Source organism: Gordionus sp. m RMFG-2023, chromosome 5, assembly GCF_954871325.1.
Source record: "Gordionus sp. m RMFG-2023 chromosome 5, tfGorSpeb1-WG-v2, whole genome shotgun sequence".
Taxonomy (NCBI): Eukaryota; Metazoa; Nematomorpha; class Gordioida; order Chordodea; family Parachordodidae; genus Gordionus; species Gordionus sp. m RMFG-2023.
Window position 1 is genome coordinate 26,855,657 of NC_088779.1, and position 21,896 is coordinate 26,877,552.

General features: G+C 27.4%; 1 protein-coding gene across 1 annotated transcript; it reads left to right on the forward strand.

The window, feature by feature from the left end:
• The first annotated feature begins 314 nt into the window (after positions 1 to 314).
• On the forward strand, positions 315 to 21,308 carry LOC135929427 (fasciclin-2-like). Its single transcript, XM_065466003.1, has 11 exons — positions 315 to 492; positions 12,791 to 12,859; positions 13,335 to 13,538; positions 13,862 to 13,983; positions 14,639 to 14,789; positions 15,842 to 15,997; positions 16,223 to 16,363; positions 17,409 to 17,539; positions 17,729 to 17,816; positions 19,292 to 19,417; positions 20,163 to 21,308. The coding sequence occupies exons 1-11, from the start codon at positions 378 to 380 to the stop codon at positions 20,276 to 20,278; spliced, it is 1,419 nt and encodes a 472-aa protein (XP_065322075.1). The 5' UTR covers positions 315 to 377; the 3' UTR covers positions 20,279 to 21,308.
• The last annotated feature ends 588 nt before the right edge of the window (positions 21,309 to 21,896 follow it).

The window sequence follows — 21,896 nt, forward strand, 5'->3', positions numbered from 1 at the left end:
TTTAAAAAATGGCCTCCAAAAATAAATTATAAGAAAATTCATCCAATCATCGACGTCTGAACTTTTATTAATCATGTTTTATAATCCAAATACATTTTATTTATGATTACAAATTATTAATTACCTTTCAATTTCAGTGGTCAAATTTTTATTTTTATTTATTTATTATTGTTTTTTAACAAAAAAAATAAAATATAAAATAAAATTGGTTTTCATTTTTTATTATTTAATTCTTATTATTATCTTGTAATAAAAATAAATTAAAAAAATTATTATTATATATTTGTAATTTGATTTTCTTTTTTCAATTTTATAAAAATTATATATCAAAAGTGAAAAATTATTCGGAAAAGGGAAGAACATTTTATACTAAAAAAATGAATCAAAATCTTTTATCGGGATCGAGAGTTGGGATTATTTTTAGGAATCTTACTAAATTCTCAGGATTCTTACTATCCATTCTTATCATTCTAAATTTATCATCGGCTAAAGGTTAAAAAAATCATAATAAATTAGGAAGTCGCCATATATTTACATTATATATAATATAAAAATGTAAATTATAAGTAAAAATAGATAAAGATGAGTATGCAAATCAACGGTTAAAGGGGATAAGCTTTAAATTTAATATATTGTTTTTTTGTTAGTAAAATTTTCTTATTTTCCTTTTAAAAAAAAATAAATTAATATCGTGTTTTTTAAAACGATGCGGCTGAGCGCAAGTATCGTTTACACAATGAGAACGCGGTGTCGAGTTGAACCGTAAAGCTAATTATAAGTAACGATTCAGTTCCATTTTGGCTATTATGTTAAAATTTGTAACGGTTCAGTTACTTTCCGATTTTTAGCTACAAATATATTTCGGGTTTTAAAACTAAAGCCTTGCTATCTTTTGATTGGCCCCCACAAAATAATTTGGGATACAAATTCTATATTTTATTATTTATATCCCAGAACCTGCCTTTAGTCACAATTAAATTCTCTACTAATTTTCCCGCCAAAGAATTAATCGAATATAAGCTTCCGACGTAGATTGAAAGTAGTAAAACGATTTGTCTTAAATAACCATATTCATTTGGAGGAAAAAAATTGGTAGCTTTTGAAAACCGGGTCGAATACCGGATCGGCTAGCTGGAAACTATAAAAAACAGCTTCGGGTTCGGTTTGACATTCGGGGTTTAAATTGAACATTTTTTTTTGCGAAAAAAGTGTAATTTATTTGACTTTTTTGTTTTTATTAAAATTTGATTTTTTTCGGAAAAATAAATAAATCGGAAATACCTGCCCTCTCATTTTTTTAATATTTTTCTGGATAAATATGATTGATTGATTTACCATCAAATATTCTTTCAAAAACATCAATAATTTTTTTTTGTCTAATTGAGGATTAAAAAAATTTCAAAACTTTTGCAAATTTTGTAATTTGGGCATGATTTATTTTATTTTTGTTCAAGTTTAGAAAGTTTACCAAATTTTTGGATGGAATCTTAAATATTTTTTAAATCTTTATCATTGGTTAAAAATTAAAAATAAAGACTAATTATGATTTAATTTCATTTCACGACTTCGCTTGGATAGGGCTGTGAGCGTGTTCGGCGCGCCTTAAGAAGGCCTCGACAAATATTGCGGATAGAAATTTCGGAAATCCGTATTTCCGAACCTCAAGAGTGCATAGCTTAGTATGGAAAATCCTACGAGGTCAGAAGGGATTTTGGGATCTTTTTTTACAATGCGTTTATTAGTAAAAAAAAATGCTAAAAACTAACGACACACACAAGAACCCTGAAACATTAATTTATCGGTCTTAGCCTCCCCCACCGGATTTTTTTTATAGGTCGAGCCCTATGCTACCAACCAATTTGCGCTGCACGTCAGTGATTTCACTCATAAATTTATATATGAAACTTGTCTAATTTGACCAAACACACATAATAAAAATGAATTTTTATGTATCCATTTTAAAATTAATTAATACTTTGTTTTTATTTTGAAAAAACTAAAAAAAAATCGTTTTTTTTAAATAAATAAACTTTTAAACTATATATTTATTAATACATTTATGACTAAATTAAACTCTTAATACCTTGTTTATTTAGGTGTTAAAATCAATAAATTTTCTTGTACGATAAAATATATCGTATACATGACAAAAAGAATTACTCATTGTTTTACATATATATATACATAATTCTTTTTGAGAAAAAATATTTTTTTTATAACATTTGCCTATGTAAATGTACCTACCTACCAACATTACATTTACTAAAGATTCTTTCTTTATTTCCATCTTTCTTTATTTATTTATTACTTTCTTTCTTTTTCTTTCTTTCTTTCTTTCTTTCTTTCTTTCTTTCTTTCTTTCTTTCTTTCTTTCTTTCTTTCTTTCTTTCTTTCTTTCTTTCTTTCTTTCTTTCTTTCTTTCTTTCTTTCTTTCTTTCTTTCTTTCTTTCTTTCTTTCTTTCTTTCTTTCTTTCTTTCTTTCTTTCTTTCTTTCTAGGAAGGGAAGAAGATACACCTATATTATTTTCTCTTAAAAATAACTGTATAAAAAACCTGTCTAACTTGAGAACCTCTTTTTATTTTTGGAGATTCTATTTAAAAAAAATAATAAACTTCCCTTTTAAAAGATCCTTTAAGACTCTCTCTCTCATTTTAAATGCAGAGCTTTGAATCCGAGTATTCAGGATCGGAAATTTGAAGCACTAATTAGTAGGACAATTTGACGACAAAAGTTTAATCTTAATCGGTATTTTGAAAGGGGTCCCAAGACCCTACCCTGTTCTGAAAACGCATCTAATTCTATGTATTATATAATCGGTCACTGTTCGGTGTCTGTCTTATCAAAAATGTTGGAACAAATAATTTTAACCATATCTCTCCATTACTAACAGAGCCGACATGTCTAATAAAAGTTTGGCATTATATACAAAGTTGTAAATGTTTTTATTTTATTAAAATTAAATTATCAAAAAGAAAAGTAAGAAAAATGGTAAATAATTACATATATCCTTTTTTTCAGCTATAAAATAACCCACATTTTTTTTATACAATATAATACACCTATCCTATTCCTACTTGTTTAAAATAAATTTGTAATTAGATTCCATTTTAAAAAAACATGTAAAGTAAATTATTTTTTTTTATATATTCCAAACCCAACTTGAAATTTATTACAATTGAACGTCAAAAAAAAAATAAAATGAAGAAAAGTTCATAGTTTTTGAATTTTGAATAAAATACAACAAAAAAAATCTATTATTATAAATAATAATTCTTTCTGAATTTTCGTTATACTAGCTTTCTATCGCAAATTAAAAACAATGTCAAAGACTCAAAACGTTTTCATATCATTTTTCGATTAAAAATTTAATATTTTGACATTTCAAAAAATATCACTTATTTCAACTTAGCAACTCCTTTAAATTTCTCAAAACATTTTTGTTTGTGATTCGAATCATTATTTATATATTATGGGGTAAAATGGACACTTTACATGATGCCATGTTAAATGATCCAACATGTTCACTTAAAATCCCTTAAAGACATACGTATTTTTAGGTCTGACCCATGTTCGGCCCGAGTTTTAAAACCAAAGCCCAGCCCGACCGTCGAATAGCGTCTTGTTGATACGCAATCGCATGTATTTTGGCTTTTATATTTATATATTATTTTTAAAAAAATTTTAATATATTGAATTTTAATTTAATTATAATATTTAATAAATGGTGATATAATGATGGACTAAATGAGTCATAATTACAAAAGAAGGATGGATGCATTTAATTAAAAACAATTTAAGAGTTCAAATCATATCGAAAAAAAAAATACATTTTAAAATTATATTTTGATAACCTCTCTCCTTTTGTCATTTTGTCCAATAAAAGAAAATTAATTCAAAATATATTAATTAAATTTTAAAAAAAAAGATATTGATACGTCAACCAAAAGATATTATGTAAATTGCGAAGGGAAAAGGAAAGAGGAAATTTTTGTAGCCACCCTCCCCCGATTCTTATTCCAACTCCATTTAGGAATATTCTGCCGACTTTAGGAATATTTAGAATTTAATCGACACTTCTACCGTTAGGAAGAAATAACGTCATCGAAATTTAAAGGGTGGAATATGGATAGAAGAAAATATAGGTGTAAGGGGATGGGGGTATAAAAGGATGGATTTTTGATAATTTTTTTATGCCTCTAATATTAATTTATCTTTTCCACTTTTTCGAACTAAGTTACCGATATGTAACATAATCAACACAACAACATTATAAAAAGAAAATAATCATCAAAACATATAGGATTAAGTCACGTTATCATCACGCATTCATTTAAATATTAGCGTGAATGTGCGGAAATGTATTTTTATTTTTTTAAATAAAAAATAAAATTATGTAAATGACCGTCCACCATCGATAATTCTCTTTTATTTTCTTTACCTGGGTTCAAATTCAAAATATTCAATTTATTATTTATATTAGATGTTAAAGATAAGAGAAATAAAAAAATTGCGTATATAATTGGCTAAAGGCGTAAAGGAATATTAAATTACATGGTTATCGAGTTTTTCAAGAATCAGAATAGTTAGATTAAATAAATAAGATTTTTTTTGATGTCGAAAAGTACGGGAGTTGAAGAGAAAAAAAATGTCAATAAATATGACCGCTCAAAGGGGGGTGAATTTCTTGCGGCCTTGACGAAGTTAATGATCGAATGAGTCATTGCTGGGGGAAGGGATTCCCTAAATGCAAATCTTTCTTAAATATTTTTTTATTTTAAGCCAATCTAAATTAAGCCGCTATGCTCCACAACCCATTCCCATCTCCCCCCCCCCCCCCCTAAATGAATACGTAGCACCGCAGAAAGCTGGCCTAGAGCCATCTAATGAAATTTAAGTGGGGAAGGGGTGGGTGATTTGGAAATTTTTGCCTATGATATATGATCACTTTTGAAATATAGATGTGGTCCACTTTTTGAAGTTTTATTCTTACTGTTTTGTATCGTCATTTTTATAAATTGAAGAGTTCTTGTATTACAAGTGGTTTGATTTATACGATATCTAAAAAGGCACACAATTGTTTGTTGTAAATAGGGATTGTCAAGAAATAAAGAAACGGATACAAAATCTTAGTCATTCATATTCCATAATTTTATCAAGTCGAATTATATATATATAAAAATTAATAACAATAAAAGTCATCATTAAAAATAAAAAGAAATGTCGTTTAATGATATGCAAATTTTTTAAAAAATGAAAAATAAATATATTAAATTAAATTATAAAAAAGTGTTAATATATTTTTTTTAAATTAAATTACTCACTCAGTATGGGATGGATAGATACATTAATGTATATTTTTTTTATATATATATAAGTGGTAAAATAAAAAAAAAGGGAATAAAAATATAAAGTAAATGTTTTAAAATTGTTGGAAAAAATTGTATTTTAATTGGTTTACTTCTTCTATTTTTTGTTGTTTTATGAATTTAAATTTAAAAATTAAGAAAGGATAGTTAGAAGAAAGGCACCGGGAATAAATTGTGATTCATAAAAAAAAATAAGGTAAGAAATTTTAATGCATTTTTAATTTGTTCCGGGAATTTATAATTTTTCAAGAAAAATTATATCAAAACTTTAAAATGACTCAAATTGATAAATCATTCATTTATTTTTTTTATTGTTCAAAAGTTAATTTAAATTAATATAATTTAATACTGAGATGGGCAAGTTTTTAATCCATCCGACAGTTGACCCATTTATCCTGGAAATTTATTTAGTCCGAGTTTGAAAGACTCTTAAAAATAAAAATTTTTTAAAAGATTTAGATCTCTGAAGATTTTTCCGAGAATTTTAATCAAATTAAAATTTCTAAAGTTTTATTTTCTGATTTTTAATACATTAAAATTTTTACAATGATTAAATTACAAATTTTTTTTAAAAAAATAATTTTTATCTTCTTAAATTTTTTAAAAATTTTGGTGATTTTCAAAGATGCTCAAAAGAAACAATTTAATTTTTTAAAAAAAATTAAGCCCTTCCTGCCTTTTTCCATCAGAGTGCCCCTTTATCCTAGTTAGTGATGCAAAAATCGTTCCAATGAGCCGATTTTAATGGTTACTCAATATTTTAGCTAGAAATCTTCCCTAAGCCTCTAGATTTCGCTAATAAATGCCCACACCTTTGTGACCTCTATGAACAAAATCTTCAGGCTTGCGCCGATTTTAAAAATTGGCTAAAATGGAACGATTTTTGCATCACGGTCGTAGTAAGAAACAAAAAACCTTAAAACAGCTGCACTTTAATACACTTCTGCTTACAAAAAGTAAATTCGTTTTTGGACACTGGTTTAGAATAAAAACAAAATTATTTTGGAAAATGAGAGAATAATAAGATCATTAGTCGCATAGATTCAGTATAATGGGAAATATTTGAGTGATAAAAATAAATAGGAAGGCTGTCAGTATCCTTATGCTGATAATTGTGTCTACTAATTTTTATGGCAAATAAAATGATCATTTGAAGCTTCATATTTCTTTGCCATTATTTACTTATTGTAGTTATCTTATAATCAGGAATATTAAACGAAACCTGAATGGTGATTCAATTTCTCCGACAACAGTTCTTGAAATGTTTCGAGTTAAAAATTAATAATATGATTAAAAATAGTATAGACTGACGGTGAATTCATTAAAAGTGTACATCAATGAAAACATATTCGGACGCCATTTTGATTACCCATATCATTATTAAAAATTTTAAACGAGAGGCTAATTTATTCCAATGTCTGATGCAAACTTTATTAAAGAATTGCTTGATCATCCAATAAGCTGGACCTGCCATTTTGGTAACCCTAATAGTAATTATTCTCATGTTAAAAACTACAATTAAATATATAAGTTGTTTCCTCGACGTTTTCAAATGCATTATTATGAATGCATCATCAGTCTAGGTGTTATTATATGTCATTGGTTAAACTCCATCATCTTAGCTAATAAAATCTCTATAAATTTTCTAGTATATTTATATCTCAGAACTGAAAATAAATCCAGCATCCATTAAATAACATTTAATTCATTCCTAAATTTAAATATGGTAAATTTATAATCAGTTACACCATGATAAGAGTTTTAACTCATTTTGATTGACTATAAAATATATATTAATACATATTATATTTTTTAATATTAAAGAAATTCTTTTCTTTAAGAAATATCTTTGATGAGAAAGGATATGAATAATTACGTGATATAATCGTGTAAAAAAGAAAAAAATAAAAATAATTTAATATCCATGATAAGTTGACCATTTGCAAAAAAATACCTTATAAAAATATTTACCTTTGTTATTGATTCTCCCGCGATATTTTATTCCCTTCTTAAATGGATTCATTTTAATAGTAAAAAAAACATTGATTCAAAATCGGAATGAGATTTTGACCTAGAACGGAATTATCTAAACATAAAATTTGAGTATTTTATAAACTAAATGTTACTTAGACAATACTTAAAGCATCCCGAAAGAATAAGTAATTGATCGTCTGCTTTTTTTTTAAAAAAAATAATAAAATTAGGACAGATGATATTTTATCGCAAGAAGTGCGTACAAATTAATAAAACGAGTATAATTTACCTTTTTGTAACCTAAATGTTACTTAGGTAATGCTTATCAGCATTCCGAATAAGGTAAAAGAATAAGCAATAGATCTATGCTATATTTTTTGTAACATCGAAGTCTGTTTAAAACTTTTTCTAACCCTATAAAAAAAAACTCAAATTGAATTACTCCATTTTTATTTAATTTACTTCACGATCGTCTGCTTTTTTTTAAAAGATAAAAAATAAAAATAAGGACAGACGACATTTTATCACAAGAAGTACGTACAAATTGTTCTTTTTGTTTTAAAACAATCAAATATTACTTCTCTCATTTTTTTTATTGCTTTGCCTATATCATATATCATTTTATGTTAATTAGACACATTTAGGATGTATAATTTATAATATCAATAAAATAAAAGTATATATAAACTTTGTTCGTTTTAATGAATCGTTGAAAATAAATTATAATTTTTTTTACCTGGACAGATGTTCTAAAATTTTTTCGTCCATCGATAATTAGTTAAATTAATGCCTCCATTCTTTATCCTTAGTCATTAATCATTTTGTTTAAAAAAAAATATTTAAATTTTACCTCAAAATTTGATGTCGCTCAATTGACGCACAAATATAATTTCCTTTAAATAATTAATTATATTTATTTTATTTTTTTTATCTGCTACATTTTCACTTTTGTCTTAAGCTCCTATCAATTCAATTTCTATAATATATTACAGGTGAAGCAGAGGTTTCGAAATAATCCACATTTTTAATAACCCTTTATATTAATAAATATCAACTATTTATATTTGGTTAACAAGCCGATTTGAAATGTAATTAGATTATAATGCTCCTCCTTCTATCCTTATCTTATCTAATTTTAATTTTATCTATCAACCCCAGCAAAAAATGATATGCAAATGAATTTAACCTTATACTTTCATCACGTCACATTCAAATCATGTATATGGTAGGAAATATATTTTATCCATTCTTTAAAAAAAGAAAACTAACTATATCAGTCTACCAATTTATTCATATAGACGGCGGCAGCAGCACTTAATAGCGAATGTATAATTAAATATCGTATATCTTACATGATAGCAAAATTAGTTGAAATTATATTTATATGTACCCCATATCATGCTTGTTATTAAGAAATGTAATTGTATCGATTGTTGGCTCATTAATTGTATAATATTCTTAAGAATTTTATTGGCCAATAATAAAAAAAATATGACAAAATATAATCAATCACAAAAGAGACTTAAATAAGTATATATAATTTTCTATATTATTTTTACAATCGATTAGATTGAAATTGTTATTGTTGTACATATTAGATATATTTTTTTATTTGAGAGTACATTAATTATATCAGATAATGTTATTACGATTTATTATTACGTATGCTTTTAGTTTAAAATAGATTTGTATTATATAAAAAATATTACACTGCGTCAATAAATTTTTCTTAAAAAAAATAAAGGGGCATTTTGTCACGTGGCAAAAAGGGACAGATGCCACCTCGATGACCTATTCGGTATTTTTTTTGTTGTATATTTTAAAATATTTATAATAATGAGAAGAAAAGAACCTAAAATAACAAAATTTTGCCAATGAATACAGAATAAAACAGATTTAATTAGTTTACACACAATCGATAATATTAAATATAAAATGAATGAATGAATAAATAAATATAATAACTGATTATTTTATCAATATTTGGACGTCCATCTTTTGTCATTGGTGTTTTTTTTAAAAAAAAATAAAATTATAATGTAATTAAAATATGAAGAATATATATTTATTTATTTTTTTACAAAGTTGCAAAATTGATTATTTTCTATTTTTAAATTATTATCAAATACAATTTACCTAGTGTTGTTAAACGGCTCGATTTTAGCCGATTTTGAGATTTTGCTAATAGATGCCCAAATCTTTGTTCCATCTATGACCAAAATTTTTAGGCTTACGTAATATTTTTCTGGATAAATATTGAGTAAGCCGTTTTTAAGAATCGGCTCAAATCGAGCGTTTAACGTCACTAAATTTACTTACCCAAAATTTATCTACACACTCACACTTTTCTTTGTTCCATAAACGGAAATGCCTCCATTATCCCAGCTCTGTCCCACTTTTTATTTGCAAGATATAGGCACTCTGTATCCCTGGATGGATATGTAACCTTTCCTACCCTCTGGTGTAAATTGTTGGGCGAGCCCCACCCGTCTCAGCTAAAATTAACTTCCCTTTATGCTCGATTATGCAAAAAATTCGTTTAATTTTTTGAAATATATTGTTAAATTAATTATGTTTATCAGTCATTGACTTACAATTTTTTTTTTTTAAATTATCATTATAATCAAAATACGTTAAAATGACAATTGAATTTTTTTTTTTTTAAAAATAAAAATTTATCCTCCTTAAAACTCAACGAGGAACGCGTAATAAATTATTGTCATTTTTTTTTTAAATTTGCGTTTTATTTTTTAAATAATCATTTTTATTTTTATGAATTCCGAGTTTTAAATTCAAAAATTTTGTTATTGGTATTGGTGTTATTATTTTATTCATTCATTCATCTAACTATAAATGATGTATAACTATATATATATATATAATTAACAAATTATGAATGCAAAGGGATTATGAAGTTATGGCCTTTTAATCCATATTTAAGATTAGTGACTGCGTTGATTGACTTCATTTTATATTTAAGATTATTATAACCACAAAATTGGGAATTTTTTTTTGTGCTTCATTGAGTAATTATAAAAATATCTTTTTTAAAAAAAAGAAGTTTTTTAAGTTATTGTCTTTTGTACGCTTCTATTTGTGCCACGATGGACTAAATGTTAAATATAGGATTAATTGGCGTTATTATGCTGCTTCAAAAAACAAATAAAATGATGGTTTTTTTATATATCTAATCGATGTCGTTTTTATATTATTAAAAAATAATGATTTTCCAGGATATTTTAGTAATGGTAATAAGAATCTTTGTACAAACACATGTAGGAATTTGTTAAGATCGTTTAGCATCTGATAATTAGCTAATCGTCATGGAGCCAGAAGCGGATTGGGGATGCTGCTGCCTCGAAAATTTTATTCAATCGGTTCTATTTATAAGAAGGAAGGGGGGGGGTTAGCTTCGCCCCTATAACTTCCAATTACGAACCTTGGCCAGGGTCTCCTTTAAAGATGTAATCTTATTAAATGTTCTTATATTTCTGAGACGGAATAATATTTTTATAAAATATAGAAAACATCACCCTTTAAAATTGTAATTTTTAATATTTCGGGGAAAATGGGGAAATGAAAATCTGATCTTTATAGGCCTTTGAAATGTATAAAAATCATTTTTTTAAAATAATAAATTGATAAAGCTCGAATAACAAAAATGTCATCCATTTATTTTGGCTTGCTAACGGGCATCCAAAAACTACATTTTCCATCGGTTTCAGGGGAAATTTTTCATTAGGCTTAATAACCCCTTCCCCTTCCTCGCTGACTGTCTTATAATATTTTAAAACGATATTCGGTATCCGCTTAAACCCGACCCAACCGACACAGTTATCGGTTTTGGGTGAATATCGATTCTGTGGGAAATTTGTGTATTATACGCATAATCTTAATACTCTATCAAATTCTGGCCTTACCTCAAATCCCCCCTCCCTCCCCAAATATCGGTTGTTTATAAATTCCGCCCTATGCGTTGGCTTTCCTGTTTTTATTGGCTATAGTGATATTAAATCTCTCAAAATATCATTTTTTTTTACATTTAACTCTACTCAATACGCACCATATCTTTATAAGGGGGTTGTCGTCTCACTTACACCTTAAATATTTATCATGATATTTAGTATAATTTAATTAATATTTAATATTCCTTTTTGTAATTCAATTAAGCGAATCCCAATAAATTTCCTTAATGATTTTTTTTAAAATATTTATTTTTGTAAAAAAAAAGTTCATTGTAATATATATACATTTATATTAAACAAAATATTAAAAATAAAAGTAATAAATGAAACAAAATTTACCATACTATTTATTAAAAATTAAATAATTAATAAATAAGTTATTAAAAAGAAAAAAAATTGAATTAAAAAATTTTTTTTTATTGTATTACCGAAGCAACAGCTTATCGCCGAAAATATGGGGAATTTTTTTTATAATTTAATTAGAGTGAGATACTTGTCTAATTTGGGCGCCTTTTGCACCGCGAATTTTCAAATTAGATGATACCTCCATTTTAAAAGCAATGTTTGCCGCAGAATCTTGCTCGCGAGCTAGCAGATAGAAATCTGAGATCCCTATTTTTTCCCAGCCTCCCACCCTATGCTTATCATTCTTTTCAAATTTTACCTTCTATAATCAGTTTTTGTTCTTTTTTGGTCCCAAAAATATATCATCTTTCTTCTTCCAACCACGCCTTCCCTTTCATTTAATTATAGAAATAAAAATAATTAATCTAATCTTGATTAATTCTAAAAAAAAATATTAATTTCTAAACAAGGCAAAGTTTTAATTCCTCACTGTAAGAAAGTTTTTATTTTAAAAAAAAAACATGCTTCCAAAAAAAAAAAATCTAAAAACCCCCACTGCGTTTCAAAAACAAAAAACACAAACTTTTTTAAAGGAATTAAAAATAAAACTATGATATAATATCTGGAATCAGACGATTTTGTGGTTAATGAATTTTTTTTAATGTTCTGTTTATTATGTATATATATATATATAGTGTATTTATAAGTATAATATTTCATTTTCAGTTATCATAATTTATAATTGATAAACCTGATGCTAATTTTGATAAACAATAATAATGTATGTATATATATGATTGTTAACGGGAAAAATTACCTCCTCTTAAAAAAAATGGGAAAAACTTTTCCGTAGAATCTTTTATAAAACAAAAAAAATTAGGGTCTTGTAAACCGGGTTCGACTCATGGTAAATCCGGCCCGGTTTGACTTGAATAGCGGTATTTGATTAACGATTGCCATTACTCGAGTCAAATCGAGAAACTTTCGATACTACCATGCTTTTTAACAATTTTATTAAAACTCAAATAGATTCAAATATTTTATCAGTTTAAAATTAAAAATATCGAAGGCTCATTTTTCCTAGTGTATATATTAATTTGAACCCGACATTTACTTATATCACATGTTTTTTTTTAAAGTTACGAGCAGCAAAACTATAGCTCAAAGTGGAACCACCGTTATAATACCTTGCGGACCTCCAAACGAAAGTAAAAATTTTATCCTAGATTCATATAAAGTTCTCATTGAAATTAATGAAATATTTTTTTTAAATTAGTGTAATGTTCTTTTAAATTAGTGTATTATTTCTTTTTAAATTGTGTAATGTTTTTTAAATGAAGGTAATTTTTTTAAATTAATAATTTTTGATTTTTTTTGTGTCGAATAAATGATTCGCTTTCGAGTTGCGAAAAATTTCTGAAACCCTAAACGGATATATGTTTCTCTGCGTTTGGAATCAACGACCATCCGACCGGTAATTTTGTGATTTCTAGGAAGGTTTTCCGGCCCAGCAGCGGATAAAACTTCCGAAGGTAGGACCGGAAAAATATAAAACTTTGAGCCGGATCATTAAAAACTCGGAACTGTAATCTATAAATGGTATTGCAGGTTCTTGATGGTTATTTTTTTTCGTAATTTGGATTCTCAAGATATATACTTTTGAAAATATTAAAAAAATTCCAGGCTTTAACGACACCCTTATCATATGGAAGAAATCTGGCGTAGTGGTCAACATGATAAACAAGGGCAGAATTCTTATCAACAAGTCAAAAATTGTCGGCAAGGACATATTGCTGGAAAACGTTCAGAAAAATGATTCAGCTGTTTATAATTGCAAGGTCAATTCCAACGAGCCCGAATCGTTCGACACGAATTTGGAAGTTTACGGTAAACAAACGCTGTCTTTGATAGAAATAATGAAATATTAAAAATCCAACGATAAAATTTAATTGAAAGTCACAATTTGGTTTGCTTTAGCGATAAAACTTGTTAGGACACCCTGTTAGAGTCTGCTTTCTCGGCACATTTCAGTATTTTTTTTAGACTCTGGACACATTTACTTTTTAGACTCAGGACACATTTACTCTATAAATTGAATATGTTTGACCTAGAGCCATTTAGGATGATCAACGAATGACCTAGAACTTGAGAAAATTAGATCCCACCAAAATCTTAAAATCATTTTTCAAAATTTTTTTAAAAAAATGTAGATCCACCCGCAGTATCTCTCATTCCAAACCTCAAAATCCTGTATGCCAAAAAGGGTGAACCCGTGAGCGTTCAATGCTTGGCTGACTCGTTGCCAGATACACCTATATTTTGGTCAAAAAAGGTTTAAAAAAAATATGAAAATGAGATGATAGACTTTAAAGTTTCAGGAAAATATAAAAATTGTTAATTATGGCAATATGCTTGATAAATATATTTTTTTGAAACCTAAAATTTGATCAAGATTATTTTTCCCTTAGATAATCTTAATATCAATTAGAGCCTTTGCACTCAGAAATCCGTGTTCGAATCGACAAAATACCGGGATGTGGATCTTCGGATTTTCTGAACTCCGGACTAGTGTTGTTAAACGGCTCGGTTTGAGTTGATTTTTAAAAACGACTAACTCCATATTTGGCCAGAAAAATATTGCCTATGCCTTGAGATTTCGCTAATACATGTCCAAACCCTTGTGCCATCTATAAGCAAATATTCAGGCGTCCGTAATATTTTTCTGAATAATATATTGAGTTAGCCATTTTTAAAGATCGGCTCAAATCGAGCCTTTTAAACACTACTCCGGACCTCGACAAAAAAATTTTTGTATTTGTCTTTAGGGGCTTAATAATACTTTTCTAAAATAAAATGTCGGGTCGAACTTGGATAAAATAGGTCCTATGCAGAGGCTATTTTTTTTTGTATATTGAGTAGAGTAGAGCGCATAAATTAAAAAAAATATATTCTTGGCCTAAACGTTTAAATGAAATAAAAAATAATAGGATAGCGGCGACTCTACCCTCCAGGATATGAGACTCGAACACAACAAATTAGCGTGGAGTTCTGTAGACTTCGATGCCAAGGGTCTCTACGAGTGCAAGGCCGTTAACGGCTTTGGCGAAAGCCGGGGAAAAATCACCATCATTGTCCATTGTGAGAAAATATATTTATTTTCTTGAAAAAGTTCGTCTACTTCTTTAATTTCATTCAACAGTATTGCAAGAATGGCAAGATTTTTTGCTAGCCCAGGGAGGCCTCTCTGTCTACCCGATGATTAATAATTTTAACGAGATATAAGAATGATGTTGAAGTATTTTAATACTAAAAAGGAAAATAGTAATAAAGATAAAAATAGAGTAAAAAATGGGCATATAAAAATATGATTAATTTATGATTTTTTAATTTATCATTCATCCCATTTTATAATTTTTGAGAAAATTTCTTAACCAAAAAAAAAATATGGTATTTTTAAAAAAATATATATATTGTATTCTATTTTAAATATTCATCTAATTTATGATGAATGCAATCACGCACTGTTTTGCTTTTCATTATTTTTTTAAACCTATTTTCATATTTGCCAAGATTGAAAAATAATGGAAATATTATTTTGGGAAAAAAATGATAGAATTATTTTAATATATCTAGACATAGCGCCCTCTTTCTGACAAAAAAAAAGATTTTTTTTATTGTTGAGAAATTATTTTGAAAAACTGATGAGATTTTAAAGAAAATTTTAGTAAAAAGAACTAGAGGACCCCCCCCCCCCCCTTAGATGTTGACAATTTGGTAGACGTATGATTGAATCATTTTATATTTTAGTCAACAGATGAGAGGGGGGTATTAGCATATTGACTTAGTGGATCTAGAAAGGTTTGCGCCCAAAAGTAAGGAGATTGTAAATCATTAGATGCAAAACTATATCCGATATGGATATTTTAGGCTATAGAAGTGATTACTGCATCTATTATTGTGAATTCAATATGAAATGGGAAATCTTAAAAAACGTATTTTTGATGGTTTAAGTATATTCCTGAATTTAGAAATTTGAAAGATATTATAATGGGGATAATTGGAGGGGATTGGGGGGGGGGTAAAGAATTTGCTTATAATCTAATTGAGGAATAAAATATAGATTTTCAAACCTGATAAAGTTATACTCTATTTTTTTTTGTAGATATCATCTTAAAACATATATTTTTTAGCTGCCCCAACTCTAGATGCAAAACCATACGTAAACGGCGCCCTGGAAAAAATGATGACGATAACCTGTAAATTTAGAGCTACTCCAGCTGTTAACGTTACCTGGTTCAAGGACAACGTTCCCGTACAAATCGACACGGGTACCCTCATTCAAGCTAGTAATAATAAAAATATTATTTTAAATCCTCTAACCAAAGGAAAAAAGAATCAAAATACTCTTTATTTTATTTTTTTTCAGATGTGGAAAATAAAGTATTATGGCGGGTTCGTCCTCTACTAATATTCATTTTTTTTAAAAATATATTTCATCATGCCTATATATTGGTTAATTTTAATTTTATATAATGCTCATTTCTGTAAATATCATCCACCCATTCCCCCAGAAAATTTCGATACAGAACCGAACGTATTGGTGGAAAGCTCGCTGATCATTGAAAGAACGCAGAAAGGGGATTTCGATTCCATATTCACTTGCCTAGGTGTCAACCCGCTGGGAAGTGTCTCCGGCAATTTTACCGTTAAAGGTATATAATTTAGTAAAGTATTTTATTGTCCTATCTCCGAATTTTGTTCATTTTTTTTTAAACAGAGATTTAAACGATATTATCACCCCCCCCCCCCTCAGCACAAATGAATAAAAGCATCTTATTTGAAAAAAAATCTAACATATAATGTGTATCATTAGGAGGTTTTTCTAATTATGAATATGTCATTGATTAAATAAATCCGTTTAGATTTAGCCTATCCAAAATGGCTTGGTTGAGTTATTTTAGCCTAAAACTATCACCTCACGTCTCCAGGAGATCATGTATAGATAAAGGGAGTTTAGATGATGATCCAGGCCTTCTATTTTTTGCCATAATGCTCACATATTACAAAATATAATATGTCTCATTTATTTAAGATTTTAAAACGGGAATATTTTAAGAATGAAATCAACCGTAGGCGTTCCAGGATATTCTTAAGGGGTTGGCAAAGATTTTGGATCCCCCTTTCTCATAAGAAGTTGTTTTATAAAGTTTTAGGTCCGCTTTTTTGAAGGTTTTTGGCGTGATTACATTTTACACTCCTTTTTACAATAAAAATGTCAATTATGATCATTATTTAAAAAAATATTGTTTATGCTGAAGATAATTTATTCATTTTTGAGAAGAAGGGGTTGGGGCTAGTGTAGATGGGGCAATTTTTATTAGCTTGTTAATTTTTCAAGTGAGAGGCGGGAGACATCTCATGCTCTTTCCCCTTGGTTACACCAATCAAGCAAATACATTTGGGATATTAATATCTATTAGTTTTTTTTTTGTTAAATTAAAATTCATTGGAATATCGTCTGACTTTTACAATTAAATATTCTAAACATTTGAAAAAAAATGAAGTTTATAATCTTTTATTCTCAACTTGTTTTATAATACAAATATGTCTAAAAAAATTTCCGGATTTATTTATAATATTGGCCCTCACCATAATTTGAATTTTTCAAGTGTATATAACCTTTTTAACGATAAACAGAGTTTCTTAATTCTGACCTAAATTATGCTTATCTATTCCTAACGTTGTTTTATAATATAGGAATTCCGGAAATAGTCACGATCATTAAAATTGAGGACATCGCGGAAGATAACGGGGACAATTCTGCCATCGTTGACTTCTCTACCGTTTCTCACACACCTTTATTCGAATTCAAATTGTTCATATCAGAAGTAGAATTATGCTAATAAAATTAATATTCTTTTTTTTACCAATTAAAGTCGTAATTAGAGATATAATAAAGAATGGGAAAAAAACGAAAAAATGAATAAAAAGCGGGTGAAAAAAACAAAACTAGAAGACAAGCTTAAATAGCATTTTATTTACTGATTATATTTAATTTCAAAAAAAATTTAATTAAGCCTAACAATGGAAAATTCTTGAAGGAGATAAAAATCCCAGCAAATTCCAAGCTGCAGGACCATTACCAACAAACCTTTAAAATGATCGGTAATTCTTAATTTTTACAAAATTTGGGCTTTGGTAGTTTTTTTTCAAAATGTTTCTCACGATATTTAATTTTTTTTTTAACGAGACATTATTTTGTATTTAAGGGGTGTAAATACTTAATACCACTATACTTTTCGTGAAATTTTGTCGGTAAACTTTTATATCACAATATAAGTTAATAACTTTTTGACTTGCTCAAAAATGCACCGATATCGAATACCGGGCATATCAAATATCGGATATCAATATTCATTTTTACTGCCATAAAATTCAAACGTCTTCCTTAAGATTAGTTTGAATTGTCGAAAAAATAATATTAATATATTTTCTTGCAAATTACAAATAAAATATTTTTATTAATTGATTTTTTAAAAATTTGTTTTTTTACAAAATATTTTTTTTTTAAAAAAAAAAAGGTCTTTCGCAAATAACTTTTTATTCTTAAATTCGGCTACAAAAGTGATTGAATTACTAACTGTACTAACGAAACACTAAAGAATGATATAAGTTCCAACGTTAGTGCTTTAAAGCGTGAAGTTGGCACAAGTATTTTTGCTTATTTTCCTTAAATTCGGCTACTATACAGATTTAAAAAATGATATATGATTCATCATTAATGCTTCCAAATGTTTGGCCAACTACACGGAGATCATTCCCTCTCCCGTGCTTCCTCATTTTTTGTCTGATTATTATTCTTTTCAGAAAATTTAAAAAATATTATTTCTATCCACGCTTCCATTGTTGACCGGCACGACCCGTTATAATTTTTTTAAAAAAATTTTTCATGCCGTTTTTTAACTATCTAATAAATCTTTACAGCAAGCTCCCGTTTAAAATTTTTTTAAATGGGTTTTACATATTTCTAATCTAACTAGTGCATTTTTTTTAAAAAAAGGAGAAAGTAATTATTATCAAAAAATATCATTGGCGTCATTTGTTATTTCGTGCTTACGTTGTTAATAAGTAGTTTTGTTAAATCATCAAACCTTGACCAACTATATGACCTAGATATTTTTAGCCTTAAAAAAAGGTTTCGAGTAATTTTGTTAGGATAAAACCAAGGCTAGATTGTTTTGAAATTGGCGGAATCAAGGCTAAATTGTAATGTTGTTAAACGGCTCGTTTTGAGCCGATTTTTAAAAACGGCTAACTCAATATTTCATCCAAAAAATAACTAGGCAAGCCTGAAGATTTTGCTCATAGAAGCAACAAAGGTCTATGCATATATTAACGAAATCTCGAGGCTTAGGCAATATTTTTCTAACTAAAATCTAAATTTTGTGAAATTGGCGGAAGCAAGGCTAAATTGCTTTGATATTGGCGGAATATAGGTAATATAAGAATCGGTGTAAGGTGTCTGTTCTATTGGCAAAAAAAATGAAAAAGATGCATTTCTGGTTAAAATGAACATTTTAGAAATCCATATTCGAAATCAATCATTATAATTACGTACAATTTTTCTGTTTCAATTGAAGGCTTAGGATCTAACAAAGAATACGAAGTTGATATGGTAGCCAAAAATGAGCATGGGTGGAGTGAAAGGACGGCAAAACGATTTTCTTTCTTGACGAATTCCATCAAGGATCCATTGAATAGCAGCAGTAAATAACGAAAAACAATTTTTTTTTAAAACAAGATTTTTAAGAATCGGGGTTTAAATAAGAATCTTCAAATGATCATAGATTTTTTCCGCCCAAAATTTTTGAGCAAAAATCTTTAAGAGTCAAACGAATGAAATTCTTTTGATTCTTTTTTTTACAAATATGATCCAAAATTATTTAAGCATTCTCAAATTTGTAATCCTTCAGATGTCATAAATTTTTAAATTGAGCAATTTAAAACCTTGATAAGAATCAAATTGATTTCTTATTTGAAAGAAAAAATATATTTCCAATTACAGCGAATATGTTTAAGAATAAAATAATTATCTCGATATTTAATTTATTTTTTTTTCCCCTGGGGGGTATAAACTATAAAAATAAATTGACCTTTTTAACATTAAAAAAAAGTGATTACAAAAAGAAATAAAAAATAATCCTCACGACTTGAGTAATAATGAAACTTAATTTTTTTTTTAATTTGATAAAAATATAAGTTTTTTTTTATCTTCAAAGATTTGCCGAGATGGACTATTTAAGCCCGGTCCGGATTTGATAATGTTTTCCATAACAAACTTAGCTCGGGTTTTTATATGATTTTGTAACTGCTACATAATTTTAGAAAATTCGACCCGATCTGGGTAGGTCAGCCCCTAAGGGCCTCTAGTTTTAATTATTTTTTTAAAAAAAATAATATTTAATAATTGCCAAAATATATGAAAATGATATCTACAATTAATATTTTTAGGATCACATCATACCAGGAATATATTCAGCTCAGCCGGAAGTCGAACAGCGATGCCACTAATTCGCGTCACGCTACTTTCAACCTTCTTCGTTTTCATCCTCGCCATACTTTTATAAATAATATTTTTATACGAAACATCTAAGCGCTTAAAAATAAACACCTTTCCCTTATAATATATTTTTGTTATTGTTTACAAATCATCAAAGTAAAAGATTTAAGAATCGCGTAAAAATCAAATGAGAAAACTCGTAATAAAAAAAAAATTTTAAATCAACATTATTGTAATTTGTCAACTGGCGGGAAATTTGTATCATATTATTATGTCCTTCCCACAACATTCATTCTCATTCACTCACGATAAAAACTCCCCCCATTTCAAAAAAATAAATAATACACTAGTCCGAGGGTAATTGAGTAGTAGTTTTAGTATTTTATTTATAATAATAACATTCGTTTTCACTTCTTCTATTCACTCATTCATTTCATTTATCGTTGCTGTAATATGGCAAAATAAAATAGTAGAAAAATTTATGAGGCCAAAATTTGTACACCAATATATTTTTTTTTCTACTCTCCCAATTGTGTTTGTTAAATACTAGTTCCTGAATATGCACCCCCCTGTACAATTAATTAATACATTTTTTTAAAATATTTTTTTCAATATTCCATTTTATCCTGCGTTCGCCGTTAGCACGGATAAGCTGCCATTTTGTATATTTGGCCGAAATTCGCGCATATTTTATATATTTCGTCGCGAATTCGCGCTAACTGTGAATGCGGGGCCAGTTTTATACAATCAAAAAAAAACGGAATCAGTATTTGTTTTTATTTTCTATCATTTTTATCTTGCCCTAAATGTTTTAAGGCTTATTTACTTTTCGTAAACAGTAATGTAATAAAATGCAACCATCCCTAAATATTTTGTGTTGGGCAGTTATATCTTAATACCTTAGTGGTTACGAAAAGTAAATCAGGTTTAGGGTATGACCTTTAAACCCCTTTTTTTTCTTTTCTCTTGTAAATAAACATAATTTGATATTTAATAACCTATCCCACCAAATAAACAAAAAAAAAATTAAAAATCGCCAAAATATTGTTTTCAAAATATAAGTTAAATCGCTGATATATTATTTTTATATTATAGAAAAAATTAGTTATTCAGTGGGTTTCAAAATTTTCTTGAAAAAAAAAAGTTTTGTTCAACCTTTAAAATAACCAATTTTAGCGCATTTTATATTTTTTGAAAAAATATATTATAAATAAATATTATATATAATTTTGTATAAAATAGATCAAATTTATGAATATATATTTTTTTATATATACAAATATATTAATAAACTTATATACCCTTTTTACTCAATAAACCCAAGAGGGGTTGGTATTCCTATTTTTTACGTTCTTAACTCAATTTATTCTTTGTTCTAATTAAATTCTTTTTCCCACTGAGGAGATACAGCTTGTTACCGTTATAAATGCCAATTCTTTGTTCTAATTAAATTCTTTTTCCCACTGAGGGGATGCAGCTTGCTGCCGTAATAAATGCCACTAATTTGTGTTCATAACATAATCATAAAATAAGAAAATATATATCCATATATACTTTTACTAAATCGTCTTTTATCTATTTAATCTATTACAATAAATTGTAGCTTAATTTATATTTATATTAATACATTACACATATCATCGAATTTTAAAACATTTAGCATTTACAATGTTGTTGTAGATATG